This window comes from Poecile atricapillus, chromosome 1 (genome assembly GCF_030490865.1).
Source record: "Poecile atricapillus isolate bPoeAtr1 chromosome 1, bPoeAtr1.hap1, whole genome shotgun sequence".
Classification (NCBI taxonomy): Eukaryota; Metazoa; Chordata; class Aves; order Passeriformes; family Paridae; genus Poecile; species Poecile atricapillus.
Window position 1 is genome coordinate 123496177 of NC_081249.1, and position 16325 is coordinate 123512501.

General features: G+C 48.9%; 1 protein-coding gene across 1 annotated transcript in view; it reads left to right on the forward strand.

Annotated features, from left to right (window-relative positions):
- The window catches only part of EPS8L2 (EPS8 like 2), a 48962-nt gene extending 37310 nt beyond the window's left edge, over positions 1 to 11652 (forward strand). The window contains exons 11-21 of the mRNA XM_058856572.1: positions 241 to 329; positions 1771 to 1845; positions 2484 to 2632; positions 2778 to 2904; positions 3265 to 3380; positions 5203 to 5314; positions 6072 to 6179; positions 7039 to 7180; positions 8283 to 8466; positions 8879 to 9011; positions 9365 to 11652. Coding sequence (XP_058712555.1) covers positions 241 to 329; positions 1771 to 1845; positions 2484 to 2632; positions 2778 to 2904; positions 3265 to 3380; positions 5203 to 5314; positions 6072 to 6179; positions 7039 to 7180; positions 8283 to 8466; positions 8879 to 9011; positions 9365 to 9436 — 1307 coding nt within the window. The 3' untranslated portion in view covers positions 9437 to 11652. The remainder of the gene's footprint in view (positions 1 to 240; positions 330 to 1770; positions 1846 to 2483; positions 2633 to 2777; positions 2905 to 3264; positions 3381 to 5202; positions 5315 to 6071; positions 6180 to 7038; positions 7181 to 8282; positions 8467 to 8878; positions 9012 to 9364) is intronic.
- Positions 11653 to 16325: the final 4673 nt, after the last annotated feature.

Sequence of the window (16325 nt, forward strand, 5' to 3'; positions counted from 1 at the left end):
GGCCGGATCAATGCCGTGGCACAGCCATGGATCCAGGCACACCAGTTCAGGAGGTGCTGCTGTGTGTGGGCACCTCTGGCAGAGCACACAGAGGGAGTCTGCCTTTCCCTGAACCCCTGATTTCAGTAGTTATGGTCTCAGCACCCATTTCTGCTGTACCTTCTGCACAGCAGGCAGATGGAACCTCCCCAGAGGGGATGCTCTCACTAACGTGTCCTTCTCTGCCCCTTCTCCTGGCAGAGGGAATGCTGACCCTCCGAGCAAGACCCCCAAGTGAGGCCGAGTTCATCGACTGCTTCCAGAAAACCAAATTGGCTTTTAACCTCTTGGTAAGACATGGAGGAGTTTCCATCCCATGCAGGGACAGGGCTTTTCCCCATGTATCCCAACACTGAGTGTTTAGAGTGAAACTTGAACAGAAAACATTGACAAGGGACAAGAGTATGAATTCCAGGTTCTTCAGAACTCAGGACAAACATTGCGTGAGGCTTGTGCAGGTTTTCTGGGACAAGCTGTTAAACAAAACTAGAAGCATCAAGTCCAGGATGGGACAGAGCAGCCAGAAGGTTGCAACACCTGGGTCTTTTCAGATCCAGCCTGGGAAGTCTCTGCTTGACAGTAACCGATGTCCCCCATTTCCCCAGTATTCCTGGCTCCTCTCTTTCTCCCCTGCCAGACCCTCTGTATTGTGGAGGGGGTGAAAAGCAAGAGCATAAAGATGTTCCCAGTGCTACCAGCTCTGTTCAGTGAAACACAAGAGATCAGGAGGTTAACAAGGCAGCAGGAATTCTGTCAGTTGTGACCAAACTTGTCCAGCAAACACGTCCTCCAAGCTCCTTCCTGGGCAGTCATTAATAAGGAAACCCCAGAGATTGTAAACAACCTTAATGCAGGACACCAAGCTCCAGCCTTTTCTTTGAGAAGGATTTGTGCTCAGGATCAGAAGGCGCAGCTGATCTGGCAAGAGCCCAGGGTTGAGCATGGAGCAGAGTTGGAACTCCATGGTGGAACCATGCCACGTTCCTCACCACATGGCTGCTAAGTCCCTGGGAATGGCCAGTTCCTTACTGCCAGCAGTTGTTTCCCACTTCCCATTCCACGTTAATGTTTAAACTCCAGCATTTCAAATGCTTTGCATTTCAGTAGGAGCAGGCTCCTGTCTTTCATGGCAGCAGTGCCAGGAGACCAGGACAGGAGAAGCAGCTGAATGGAAGCACAGACTGGAGAGGTTTCTCACTACAGCTCAGTTGATTGCTGCTACCAAAACCCAGTTCTTACAGTAAATTGTAAAGTAAAGTGTTTGCTCCTCCATTCTGCCACAGTTCACCTAAAACACCAGTGGATTTGAAGCCTTTCAGTGGCCAAGGCAGCTGTGGGTGCCACAGACAAGACCGTGGTGGAGACTTTCCCTTGTCAACAATCTGCCAAGGGACCTTCAAAACACCTATCCTGTTCTTTTCATTCATGGAATTAGTGGGATTCTCAACCCTGCAATAGGCAGAAGCAACCATAACCCTGGCCTTTCCTTCACTAGGATTTTCAAAATAAGCCAAGGTTTTGTGTGTCTGTTCAAATTACCTTCCAAGGCACTGATTTAACAGAGAGGGTGTTCCATCCCTCCTGAAATTTATTGGGAATTAGAAATGGACACAAAATTAAAACGAATTATTCCTACTCCCCCATCCCTTCTCATCAGCCAGCAACACAGCCCCCATGTGACAGAAAAGAGAAGGCGCACTCAGGGTTAAACTGTTTCTTTTCTCTTTCCAGGCCAAATTAAGGAAACACATCCAGAACCCCAGCGCTTCGGAGTTGGTGCATTTCCTATTTGGGCCACTGGAACTGGTAAATCTTATTCTCAGGTCTCACTGGGAACTCTCCTTTTATTTCTACTTCACACTTACAAGCAGACAGATTGTGCAGAAGGGTTAGAAAACTGCTCATGCCTGGACGCAGCTTTCTCAGGGACATCCAGAAGCGATGCTGGTTGTTTCTGGCCTCTGATCTGGCCTGCAGCTTGAACGAAATACAGGAACTCCAGCAAATATTAATCTTTCCATCCAGTCAATAAAGAATTACTGTGAACAAAAGAGGCAGCCAGCTGGAGTTCCCACGGGAATCTGGTCTCACCTTCAGGCAAACACGGCTCACTATTTGCACTCAAAATGCTTGGAAGCAGAAAGCCCAACTTGGAAAAGGAGGCAGAAAGAACACAGGAATAGCAAGACACTTTCCATTTTTTTGAAGTGTCAGCTTGTGACACTTCATTTGTCTGTAACAACAGCTCATTTGTAGATCAAATCTTGCTTTGACTCCAATGCAAAAAAATCTCATGCTCCCCAGAGCTGTCCAGTCTCCTTCAAAAGCTAAGGTTGATGTTTCTTGAGGTGACTGAGCTGATCCAAGGATCAGCTTTGTCTTTGATTCCTGCTCCTCTGTGTGTCCCTGGTTTGACATCTTTGTGTGGTTTGTGTGTGACCCAGATCATCAATAGCTGTGGTGGCCCTGAGCTGGCCCGGTCTGTCCTCAGCCCACTGCTCTCTAAAGATGCCACCGATTTCCTGAGAGGACACCTGACACCCAAAGAGATAAACCTCTGGGATTCCCTGGGGGAGACATGGACCAGATCCAGGTGAGGACAGAGCTGCCATCTCCTCAGGCTCTCCAGGCAGAGGGGATGCTTGGATGCCCTGATGCTCCTGCTTCTCCTTTGAGGGGATGCTCTCAAAGACACATTCCTTGTCAATGTCACCTCATATTCTCACTCTGTGTCCTAGAGCTGAGTGGCCCCGAGACGCGAACATCCCCACCTACATCCCCAAATTCCGCAACGGCTGGGAACCACCCACAGAAATCTTCCGTGGAGCTCCCTGGGAAATAGACATTGGACACTTGCAAGAGGAGGTTAGTCCTGTGTGCCTGGGGATCCTCTCTTCCCTCTCCTGCCCCGTTTTCCAGAGAGATGGAGCTGCAGGGGGTGTGGTGGTGTGCAACAAGTAGTTGGCGCAAAACTCAGTTGGATTTGGTTGCTCCAGCTAAATACAGAAAGCAAATGAGGCTGGAAAAGGGCAGCAATAATCAGCCTCTCCTGATTCAAGGCAACAGGACCCTACAGTGTCACTGAGGTCCGGGGACACAGGCTTCCCTGAAGAATATTGTGACCAAAAGCTGCCAGGCCATGATTCATCTCCCACTAACCCTCTCTTTTTCTCCAGTTGGCTTTCCCCTTTCCTGGTAACACTGACTCCATGTCTGCCTTTCCAGCTCTCCTCAGCCAATGGATATCCTTACCGGAACTCCTCACTCAAGCGTGGCCAGACGGCTGAGCAGACACAGGCTGGGGATGCCTTCAAACAGAATGTCACTCCACATGGCAATAGGTAATGGATCTGCACCCCTGGAGCTTCAGCTCCTACCTTGGAACCTTGTGAACACACACAGACACGTATGGTGCCACTGGGAAGTTTGGACATCCTGGAGACAACTTCCTGCCACTACTAATAACCACCAAGAGAAGATAAAGATCAGCCGAGGGATTATTCCCATGAGCACCGTCTGCTGTTTAACCCCCAGCAGCTCTGCAAAGAAAGGAATCCCAGGTGGTTTTCACCACTGGAGGCAAAAATATTGACTGACTTCATCAGTCCATCCATAGGTCTTGTTTCCCAACATCAGCCCACCAAGGTGACTTTAAGGGTGAGGTGCCAAAGATGCTGCACTGCGCTTTGGCTCTCTCTATGTGTAGAGACGTTGGAATCATGGAATTACAGAATGGATTGGGTGAGACAGGACCTTAAAGATTACCCAGTTCCAGCCCCCTGCCATGGCCAGGGTCACCTTCTGCTATCCCAGGTTGCTCCAGGCTCTGTCCAACCTGGCCTTGAACACTTCCTGGGATGGGGCAGCCACAGCTTCTCTGGGCAACCTGTGCCCACCTCACAGGGAAGAATTTCTTCCCAATATCCCATCTAAACCCACCCTTTGGCAGTGGGAAGCCATTCTCCCTTGTCCTGTCACTCCAGACTCTTCCCCAAAGTCATTCTCCAGCTCTCTTGGAGCCCCTTTGGGCACTGGAAAGGGCTCTAAGGGCTCCCTGGAGCTTTCTCTTCTCTTGGTTGAACATCCCCAGCTCTCTCAGCCTGTCTGTGTAATGCTCCTGCCCCTTCCTGGCCTCCTCTGGACACCCTTGAGGACCTCTCCATTCATCCCAAAGCCACCACAGGTTGCAGACAGAAGCTGCCTACAGGGGGAATCTGCCCTAAGGGAAGAGCACACACAAACCTCACCCTGTTGCAAACACAGGGCCAGGGAAGAGCAGCCTGAGCTCCCAGTGCTGCTGGAAAACATTTCAGCTGAGGAAGGAGCTTTGTTTGACTGGAAACAGAAGCTCCTCCTTGGCTTTAGACACAACCAAAGGCAAACCCACTGAGGAGAGGCTGAATAAAACAATGTATTCCAGTCCTGGCCACCTCTTCCCCAGGGAACTGACAGGGCACCGGGTTCAGACAACTCTTCTTGATGAGACAGAATTCTAGAAAATGGGGAAAAACTCTCCCCTTTCTTCAGAAGTCTTGGAAAGTTCACTTCCAAACCCAGAACCAACCAGGCCACCCCTTTGCCTCAGGTGTTTTTCCAAGGCTCTTCCACCTTTTAACAACTCCAACTCTCATTTTCCATCACCAGTCACTCCATGGAACAAAACCTTCATCAAAGTAACTTTAGTTCAGAGGCTCCATCTTCTTCCTTGTTTACATGAGCTCACACCTTGAAATTGTCACATCTCCAAGTGCCACCAAACTCTTCCCGAATTCCACATGAGCCCTCTGCCATGATTCAACACATCACTTTTCAGGGATTTGAGTCAAGTTTTCAGCTGACCATCCACTTTTCTGTCACCAGCTCTAGTCTGGGAAAAAAACCTTCAAGCCAGATTGTTTTTCCATGGCTTTCTGTTCTAATCTAAAAGATTTATAAGCTTTACTACAAGAGTTAAAATCCACAGCAAAATACCTTAAATCCAATTATATCAGCAAAATAACTTATTTTTCTCATTCACCCCATCACTGGTCCTGGTAGGAACATCAAGTGGTACAGATGCAGTGTGCAGTCAGGAAATAATTAGGATCATTTCTCGAATCTCAATTTTCTTGGCCTTGTAATCCGATAGGCCTCCACAAAAACTCCAGTTTTTCTCTCCTGCAGGAATTTCGAGGCCCAGGGAGTGGCTGTGCCCAGGACATTTGCCAAAATCCGCTACGATTTCACCGCGCGAAACGCCAACGAGCTCTCAGTGCTGAAGGATGAAATCCTGGAGGTACGTGACCACTGCTGGGAAAAGGTGTGTTCCCTTCCCTTCCCAGGGGCAGGAGAGAGCTCAGGATACCAGCAAGCACCTGCTCCATTTTCCCTGCTGGTGTCTGAGCAGTGACACGGAGCTTTGCTCAAATCCAAAGCTGGAACAGGCTGCCTGTGCTGTGCTGTGTCACTTCCTCAGCTCAAACACATCGGTCACATCTTAACCACAGTGAGGAGGGAGGACAACAACTCCCTGTTGTGCCCTACTCATCCCCTGCTGGGTCTGTGTTCCTAATTACCACTCCTGCCTGCACAAGGAATTGTTTTCTCTGAAAAACACCTTTTTCATAACCTTTCTCTTCCTGCAGCTGGAGAATGTAGGACATGACTCAGGCTAACACTGATCTGTGACCTGGGGAAAAGTTTCTGTGCAAAATATAGCTATTTATTTATTTATTTTAACACAAAAAGACAACAGAAACTCAGTCATTGGGAAAAAAAAATATCTGAAGAAACAGGGACATTACTTAGCAACTATGAGTTCTTCAGCACCCAGAGGTGCTCTTCTATTCATCTTTATGATAAATTCTGATGCCTTCCAGGAAAAGTTTCAATCCTGGATTGCATCTGAGAGCAACAGATCTAATAAAAGGTCCTGGCCTCAGCGATGTCCTTCTGGCAACTTCACCTTCTGGGTGAAGAAGAGGCATACACTGGTTGAGTATGCCTGAAATCCCATGTTCCCAGTAGCAGATTTATTTTTGTCCCTCTCTCAGGTGTTGGAAGATAATAAGCAATGGTGGAAGTTGCTCAACCGGAGTGGCCAGGCTGGTTACGTTCCATACAATATCCTGGACGTGGTGAAACTGGAAGAGCTCGAACAGGTCTGTAGTCAGGTGGTACCTGACTGGTACCAGCTGCAGGGCACAATCTGCCTCTGGGAATAATCTTGTCATTAGACCTCCCTGGATTTCTTAGGATACTATGCACAAGCCAGGATGAACCCTCAGAAGTAGACAAAGTCAGGAGATTCCCGAGTCTCCTGTGATAAAACTCCCATTTTGCCACAATCGTCTTCCCAATCTATCTTTCCAATTTGTGCAGCAGCTTCCTGTTTTCCATATTTTTTCCTGTCAAGATCTTTGTTGGGGGTTAAATTAAAAACAGACACTTCCCTCACCCAGTTCAGTTCAGCAGCAGGTACACATCACTCGAGTGCTGGCAGATGAAAATGCCATCAAAGTAAGAATTAAGTGAATACTGCAACTTGCACTACAGAAATGTGTAGCTGGAGTTTTCTAAACATCCTAGGGAAGCATGGAATTGCTTCCCTATTTTGGTATGGCAGAGTTTGGACAAAGCCTAAGGGGGCCCATCAGGCTTCTAGATAAATCCTTGCTAGTTTAATCAAAACGTCAAAAAAATTCCCAGTCTGCTCCAGGCCCTTGGCAGTGGTCACGCTTTACATACCAGCTACAGAGCAGTGAGGCTTTGCCTTCTAATGGGATTGAACATGTTTTGGCATGTCTAGGAATTCCCTCGTGCAAATTTCAGACTTAATTTCTGGGAATGAAGAACCCAAAGTGAACTTCTTCCATGCAGCTCCACCTGAGGTCTCAGCAGCCCCACATCAGCACAAGGACAACATGGCAGTTTGTCCCTCTGTGGGTGCAGGGCAGAAAGTTTAAGAAAATGAAAAACAGCAGAAAAAAATCTTACTTCTTTTTTTTCCTTTCTAACCAGTCTAACCAGAGGTACAAAGGAGACCTGAGCCCAAGGGGCTATGGCCCATCCAGTCCAACTCATAAGCTGCCTGCCAGCTACGCTGGGGATAAGTGGGGCAGCGAGATGTTATCACGCAACTCTCCACAGGACGCCAAAGAACGTACGTGTGTGTCCCACTCTGTGTCCCATGCTGGGGTCCCCTGGCTTTGGGTGCTCTGGGGTCCAGACCTACCCAAGGGGCTCCTCTGCACCTTTCAGTGATAAGAAATAGAGCAGCACCGAGTCTGGAGGCCATTCCAGGTAGGACAAGAGCCAAGAGAGCAGCCCTGGAGCTTGTGACACCTCCCAGGCTCTCAGGCAGCCCAGGATGGGCAGGACAATAAGTGATCATCTCATTCCTCCTTCCTCCAGCTTGACCTTCCTCCTCCTCCTCCTCCTCCCAAAGAGAGACTCCTTTCTCTTCCAAAACATTTAAGTGTGTCTAAGCTCAGGTCAATCCCTTTCTCTCCCCTTCCTTTTGCTCATACCCTGCCACACACACAGCACCTGCCTGGCCAGTTCCTTCATGTGGTCCCACAGAATTCCCAGCCAAACAGGAGATCCACATCCCTCCTTCACCCTGCACATGTTGTGGGGCTCACAGAGCAGGAGAGAGACCAGGAGCCCTGCTCACCTCACCCCTTATCCCACTCTGTCCACTCCTAGAAGCAGGAGCCCTTTTGGGACAATGGAAAGCACCACAATAAAAGAACATGACTCCATTCATAACACTGAGTTATTCTCCAGAGTCGTCAGGAGTTTCATGGGGAAAGTGACACTGGATGAAGTGTCACTGGAGTTTTCATAGAATCACAGGATGGCCTGGGCTGGAAGGGACCTTCAAGCTCATCTCATCACGAGTGTGTTGCTCACTCCCAGTTTGTGCTTCCTGCCACTTCTGTTCTGCTGTAGAGCAAAGCCTGAGCTCTGGGACCAGCAAATTACTGACTAGAAGTAGCTGAGAGGACTGAAAAGGTCTCAATCCCAGCTCTCACTTGTAGATTCTCACAGATCTGTCCTTCCATATCAGGCAACAGCCAAGGGGTGATGGAAGGAAAATAAATGTCAGCACAGGGGCACAGAAAAATGGGAACCACTTTTCTGGGCTGAATTTAAATAAAAATGCTGAGCCACACCCCCATTTTCCTTACAGTTTCCCCACAAATACATTTCATGGGATTTGTGACTGAAGACTTGATTTCATTCCCTATTTGTTTCTACAGAGCTTATTCACCAAATGGATGAGCTGAATGACGAGCTGCTAAAGAAGATCACAAACAATAAAATTCAGCCTCCCCACAGGAATTTCAAAGTGGAAAAGCCTCAGCAAGTTTTTGTACCCCTCACCTTTGAATCCAGCACTGAAGAAGTCAAAGCCTGGCTGGAGGCCAAGTCATTCAGCAAAGAGTAAGATTTGCTCTATTGCCTCGAGAAATGCTCGTCCTTCCTTGGAGAAGAGCAGGGGAGGCCACTGGCACCATCTCACCTGGGACAAGTCACTTGGATTTACACAGAGCCTGTGTTGCAAATTAGATTTCAACCCTATTCAACCCAGGCTCTATAACCAGGATGTTCAGAGCCCAAACTCACTCCCTTTCTCTTTTATAAACAATTTCTTGGAGAAAAATAATTAAGGAACTAAACCCACAGCCTGACATGCCACTGGAATCACAGCTGGCACCCTGGCACAGCCCCAGGACCTGTGATATGGTCCCAGTGCAGCTCCCAGCCTCCCATCTCCCTCCTCCCTCCCCTCCTCACCTCTGGCACGAGGCCACGTGCAGCACAACCATCATCTCCCCACTTTGTGTCTCCCCAGGACCGTGGAACACCTGGGCATCCTCACCGGAGCTCAGCTCTTCTCCCTCAACAGAGAGGAGCTGAAGAAGGTGTGTGGTGATGAGGGAAATAGAGTGTACAGCAAGATCACGGTGGAGAAAAACCAGCTGGAGGTAAGTGCTTTTTTGGATAACTCCTGCTGGAATGGGGGGCTGTGGGGGTGAATGGACACCAGCAGTGTCAGATAGCTCACAAAACAGCCATTTTAAGAAATACAGCTGGAAAAAAAATGAACAAAACCCAACACAACCAAAACCCACACCAGCAATAAAACACACCTGAAGTGTCTTTTAAGCAAAACAGCCCCAAATCCATAAGATCTCCTGTTTCCACTAATTCATCTGCTTTTTACTGATACCAGCTATCCCTCTGCAACTAGCTCTACTCCTGCAGCATTCATTAAATACTGTAATTTAACTACAGCTTGAAGTTCAAATCCAAACTTCCTGTTTTGTTTCCATTCCAGAAAAGCAGAGGAGAGTCAGAGCTCCAAGAAATCATGAAGCGCCGCCAGGAAAGGATTGATTCTGCTAATTAAAGTCTCTCTGCTTTATTTCAGCTCTTAGCCCTAAGTAGTGCAGAAAAAAAGGGAATGAAAGCAATGATTCCCGGCCCAGGCCGGAGGCAGCAGAGCTCCCCTTGGGGTCCAGCTGCCATCAGAGTGACAATTCCTTGAACACTGTTGGGAAGGGTTGACAATAAGACCATGTCCCACTGGGAAAGGTGTTTTAATTTTGCATGAAGTATTTTTTTTATAACTATATATTTTATACTGAAATTTTCCGTGCATGCGATCAGAGCAGGATTCACACAGGGCTGGATGTAGACAAGGGCTGGATTCAAACAAAGACCCCCAGAGCTTTTCTCCGAGGGCTGTCCCTGCTCCAACCCCCTCGCTGGCAGAGCAGGCGTGGCACGCAGCACAGGAGAGGCCAGCCTCAAGGCCTGGAGCCTGCCCCACGGGAATGAGGCTTTGGAACCCTGCAGTGGTTTGGGTTTAAGGAAAGGACATTAAAGCTCATCCCGTTCCACCCCCCTGCCGTGGGCAGGGACGCCTTCCACAAGCCCAGGTTGTTCCAAATCCTGTCCAGCCTGGCCTTGGACACTTCCAGGGATGGGGAGTCACGACCTCCCTGGGCAACCTAAGGCAGCCCCATTTCCATTTCCTCCTCAGTGCAGGTGTCCCCTGCTGCCCACAGGCCTGGTGACAACTCCCTGTCCTCCTCCTGACCCCCTGTGCCCCCTCATTGGACAAGGCTAGAATGGCAACACACATTCCCAAAGTCTGGCTGCTTCCTTAAATCCCTGGACCAGTTAGTGCCACCTCTGAACAGCTGAAATGAGCTCTCAGTGCCTAGAAAAGAGCAGGAGTGACAGACAAAGGGATCTGAATGTGGAAATAGGTGAGTTCCACCTGCCCACCGCTGCTGATGCAGAGGCAGGGGCTCAGGGCAGCTGTGCAGCCCTTCCCTGGGGCACTGATCCTGCATTGGAATGTTGTGGTGTTGCCAAACCCAGCCTCAAACCAGGCCTGACCATTTGCTCCCAACCCAGGCACACCCACAGCCCTTCCTGGGGTGTTGGTCACTCATACCCACCTTCATGTTTCCACTGCAAAAAGTCAGCTGAAATGATTCCCAAATAGCTGAAATCCCAAAGCATACTGGGAAAGGCACCTTTAACTCCAAATAAATGGGCACAAGAAAAAAAAATCTAACTTAGCACAGGATGTTGCTCTTGACTTCCTGTTTTCCTTCATAAAGTTATGTGCATTTGTATATAACAATCTGTAAATGGGGTGAGGAAAATCTCTCTCCCTAGAGGCAGAATTAGTGATTACGCTTCCAAAATTTACTCACAGTCTCAAAACTCAAGCAAGCAGCGTAGTTCCTGTCCACAGCAAGTCTGGCACATTGCATTTCTATCTCTATTTAACTGACAGACCAACCTGATTGCAAAGCAGTGAAGCAAACACAGCTCCAGAGCTGCCCACAGCCCAATGACAGTTGGGTTTTCTCCCTCAGCACGAGCTGTGTCTTTGCCCAAATTTGTGCCTGTCCTTGCACATTTAATGGAAAAAGCTTTAAAACAGCACTTGGGGAACTTGTGTCTAAATCTGAGAACACCAGTGCACCTCAGTTCTGGCTTTATTCTTAAGTGTCTCCGATAGATAATCTGCTTTCTTCATTTGAAAGAGGACACTGCTGGCACCAGCAGAATTAGGGTGCAGGCAGGGGAGGAGGATCCTGGGTTTAGTCACAGCCCTGCTGGGATCCGAGACGGGCACTCACCTTGTCAGGGAGGGATGAAGAGGACAATCCTCCTGAGAAGCCCTGGCTCTGGATTAGGGTGGAGAAAGGAAGCAGGATGGCAAGCACAGGAGGCAAAAAAAGTTTCTAAAATGAAAATAAAAAAGAAATGTTGAGCTAGGAAACACACCACCTTCTAGTCCTGGGGCATAGAGGAAAGAAAATCACAGGGAATTAAATTTATCTGGGATTTCAACAGGAGTGTACACGACAGTTCTGTAAAGCTGGGAGCCACAGGAGCATTTCCTAAAACAGGTATCTGAGACCTTATTGCAGAGGTCACTTTTACAAATTTCCATGTGACTGAGCTGTGCATCTGTTCTGTTTATACTGCCTGCAGACACTGCTATAAAGTACTGTACATTGATGTAACTGAGCGAAGGAGACAATGATATAACCATGCACTGTACAAGAGTTATTAAAATAGTTAAGTTATACTTATAAATCCATCTCTGTCTCTTTCACTGGGTTTTCATAATGGTTTGCCATTGAGAGTCTCAGAAACTCAGCAAAATGTCTGAAACTACATATTTCCTTTTTGATTTGGGGACTGACATTCAACAGCAAGGATGTTATAGCCTGGACAGCTGTGTTTTAAAAACGGGGAAAGCATGAAAAGGCTGTACAAAAGCACATTTGTGCCCATCTGGAAGGGGAACTAGTGTGGTAGCCGTCCTAAGTGGAACAATACAGAAAGAGGGAACAACATAAACCCCTGACTCAGGGCCTGTTACGTGGATTCTCCAACAATTCCAGCTAAGAGCCATCCTCAGTTTCAGGAGGCAAAGGTTTGTTTTCTGTTTTCCTTAAATAATTAAGTTACTTAGTTGAAATAATTGGTAATGCCTTTTGTAAATGTTTAGGGGAGTTAAATTTCCAAGTGGCACCACACTAACAAGACCACCTCCTCTATAGCCTAAATGAAGTTTAGGCAAACCAAGAGCCCAAAACACCTGCGGTGCTGGGTCGGGGGCTCTCTCAGCGGCTGGAGCTGTGGCCGACACGCTGTTTCGAACTTTGGGGCAGGGGAGGGAGCCCAGAGCTCTGCAGCGGGGCAGCACCGGCGCGGCTCCGAGCCTTCCCTCACGGCCGCCCCGCTCAGGGCCTGCCCGCCGCCATCTTGCGGCACCGGCGGAGCCCGGGCTCCGCGCGGCCATGAGGGACGAGTGGCTTGGGGACGGGTCGAGCGCCGTGCCGGCCGTGGGGAAGACCCCCGGGGGGTCCTGGGGACCGGAGATGCCGGGGCCGGGAGACCCCCGAACACGCTCCGCTGGTGACAATAGCGGCATCAAGGTCGCCAAGGCGACCACCCGCCCCGACCGCCAGGGCCCATGAATCAGCCAATCAGAATCTTTCTCTCTCCCGCTGCCCCGCCTCGGCTCCTCCCGGCCGCGTCCGTCTTGTGTCCGCGCTGCTGATTGGTCGCTGCCGCCCAGCCGGGCTGGGATTGGCGGCGGGAGCGCGCGGACCGCGGGTGCGCGCGCAGGTCGGCCCCTCCGGGCACGCACTGTCCCTTATAGGCGCGCGAGCCCCCACAGCCGCGGACATGTCGGTGTCCCCCGTGAAGCGGCAGAAGATGGAGTCGGCGCTGGACCAGCTCAAGCACCACACCACGGTGGTGGCCGACACCGGGGACTTCAACGGTGAGAGGCGGCGCGAGGGGATCCTGTCACCGCACCTTCTCCTTAGCCCCCTCTCCCGCCCCCCTTCACGGAGAGTGGGCGCGCCCGGCCGAGGGGGAAATTACAAAAACACTTTACCACCCCTGAATACTCAACACAAAATTGTGAATTTAAATGCTCCCTGAGAAAACGCTGAGATAACCTGAAAGAGGCTCTTCATTAAAATGAGAGCCCTTTCACCAGTCAAGCCCAGAGATGTAATAAGCCCCTTTTCCAAGGGCTGGGGTTAATATACCCCTGACAGGACCCGCCTCTTGTTCGCATGATGCTCAGGAAAAGGGAAGAGATCATTACCACGAGGGATAAAAGCTCTGAGAAGAGCTGGAGCTGTTTGGATCCTCTCACTTCAAGGTGAGTAAAGGGCTCTATGGATGCCTTTTTTTTTTTTTTTTTTTTACTACAACCTCAAGAGCAAGCAGCAGGTTAAAAAAAGCTTGTTTTGGCAGCATAGATAGGTAAGTTGGGTAATTTGTTGTTAACTTGAATTCCTATTTATTAGTAATTACTAAGTAGCAGTGACTAAGTATCATAGAGAGGAATATTAACAGTATAAATGGTGTAATGCCCCTTGGGACCTCTAATTAGTGCTATATACATTATAAATAAAAATAAGAAATATAAGGGATACTTTGGCAGCCTTAGGGTTATGTATGTGATGAGCTCACTCCCTTGTGAGAGATCTGGTGCAGGGGCACAAGTAAAAGCATCCTGAAGTACAGATTTAAACCCTTAAAATGCTAAAAAAAGGGAGGTTTCCTTCCACTGAACTTAAAATGAGGGAACTGGGCGTATTTGCCTCTTCTTAAACCAATGCCATGGTAATAAGTGGGCTCTCCCCTCTGAATCCCCTAAAATATTGGAAAAAGAGGGATTTTCCTTACTTCAAGTCTCTCAAATGATAGAAAAAGGGGGATTTTTCCTTCAATTCAAAGCCTTAAAAAGGAGGGACAACATGTCTTTCCCCTCAATTCAAACCTCAGGATGATGAAAATGGGTGAGTTACTTTCAATTCACACACGTAACATAGTGTTGTCAAGGTTTTCCCCTTCCATTTAAACTGGAAAATAATGGAAAATGGGGATTCCCTGTCAAGTGATACCCCTAAGAGCATGGAAAAGGCAGGGTTTCCTTCAGTGAGTACCCTTAAAATCACAGGGGGTTCCTGCTCAATTTAAACACAGATGATTACAGAAAAGGAAGTTTTTCCCCTCAGTTTAAACACCTTTTCTCTTAATAATGCCCCCTTTTTTTCTGGGGGCACTGGGGAAGGACTGACAAGAGGAAAGTTGTATGTTTCCCCTGGGACCCCACATGCTGCTCCACCTGCTCAGGTGCTGCCCCTTGCCCCAAGGTCTTTTCCCCTGGCAGCAACTGGAAACAACATGGGAAAGGCAAAATTAAAGTGGTGCTTTCTGTCAGAAATTGAGCTTCTATGAACATAAATTTTGGACAAATTAAATAAGGTCACTTTTCTAGAATAATCCCATGCCATGGAAGTCTCTCCAGTGCAGGTGGTAACAAGCAGAACTACAGTGAGCGCAGGGAGACACAGCCAGGGATTGGCACTTCCTAAAGACCCCTCTGCACCAGGATGTTCTTTGCCCTTTATTTGTAAAGAAGGGGGTGGCAGCTGTTCAGGAATGCTGCTCAGGGCCCTTGCACACGGAACACATCAGGGAAGTTGTGAGAAGAAAGATGGAGAGAGCAAAGAAACAGAGCCTGTTTTCCTTGTTTCTGTTCCTCAGTCATGGCAACTCTGAAAACTGGGCCAGATCCAGGCTGTGAACACACAGGTACTCCAGGACTGATTTCCTTTGGACCTCAAGCAGCACAGACCCACTGGGAGCAAATGGAATCCAAGGGCTGATGTCAACAGCTGTCTTCCCACTTGTACTCTTCCCACATTTTCCCCTTCCAGCGGGATGCAGGTCCAGTCCCAGAAGGAAAAAACACCTTTCAGTCCAGTATAAAAACTGCCTAAAAAGACCAGGACTCCAGGAGCCAGCAGCCATTTCTCCTGGGTTTTCTGGTTACAGGTATTTTAATTCTGTTTTGCTTCAGAGGTGCTTTTCTACCAAGGTCATTTCCATCTTTTTTTTATCTTGAATAAAGTTTTAAAAACCTGAGTTTCATGAGTTCATATTTTGATTACTTTTGGAGTTTTCCAGGGCAGCACTCACCATGATCCTGCTGGGTCAAGGAACCTTCTGGTCTGCCACAAGTCTTTACATCCCTCTTTACCTGGTCAGTGTTCCCATGAACAGAACACACTACTCACCATGGGCATGTTCAAAGTCCAGTTTCATGCCTGGAGGTGACAGACTACACACAGTAACACCAAAAGCCAAATTTCAGGTTAGTTTTTCTCCTTCAAACTCTTCATATTGTTTTACCATTCCTTTGTCCACTGGAGCTGTTCACAGCCCCAGAGTTCCCAGTGCTGTCCTGTTCTCAGTCCTGAGTCTCTCTGGCACTAGCAGAGCTGCTGGGAGCTGGAATTCTCCCAGTGACCTCGGTCCCTCTGCCTGGAAAACATCCCTTCCAGTTCTTGCCCCCCCCACCTCTCACCTCCTGGAAAAGAGGGGCTGTGTCCTGCTGGGTGCTTCTGGCTCTGGGCAGATCCTACCTTCCACAGGGAATGGCAAAGGCAGTGACTGTGCCAAGGGCAGGTGACAAGGACAGTGGGTCACACCAATGCTGAGGAACCTCAGGGCCAGGCTCTGCGGTTTTTAGGAAATTACCAGCCAGGAAGGGATGCTTTTCCAAGGAAGGAACAAACAGGGACAAGAACTAAAGAGGCTATGACAGCACAGCCTTCAAACCTGCCCAGTCTCCAGCTGCCACACCTTTCTGTGGCCAGACAGGACCCAAATCCACAGCCAGCACTGCCTTGGGTGAGGTCCAGCTGTTCCTTCCCAGTCATGACTGAACATTCAGTGCCAGTGTTCATCAGCCCCTGCTCTCCTCTGCCCTGAACCACTGGCACCACTGGACTCGTTAAATACCTACAAACCTTTATTGGCACTGTCACATTTCTCTGCCCACCCAGGGTACACCAGCCAAGTGTGTTCCTTTCTCCCACTCTCCCAACAGTAACTTCCTCACTCCACATCCAGTTCAGGGAACACCAACTTAGCCCTGGGCTGGGAAGCAAAAGACAACAAATATTTAAAAATAATCCCTGCCTTGAGTGTGTCCATGCCTGGCAGAAAGCCCTTCCCACCACACTCTTGACCTTTTCCCAGTCTGAGTGCCTGTGGAAATGTACATCCAACCCCAGAGCAGATGGGCTGGAATGTTGTCTGAGCACCAAGCACCACAGCCCCAAGCACCAGCAGCCTGGAGATGTTCTGGATTGCACTTCGCAGCCTCAGTCAATCCCACATGGGAAAGCCAAGAGAGAGGAGAACACATGACAGCAAGGGCTGTCCCAGCT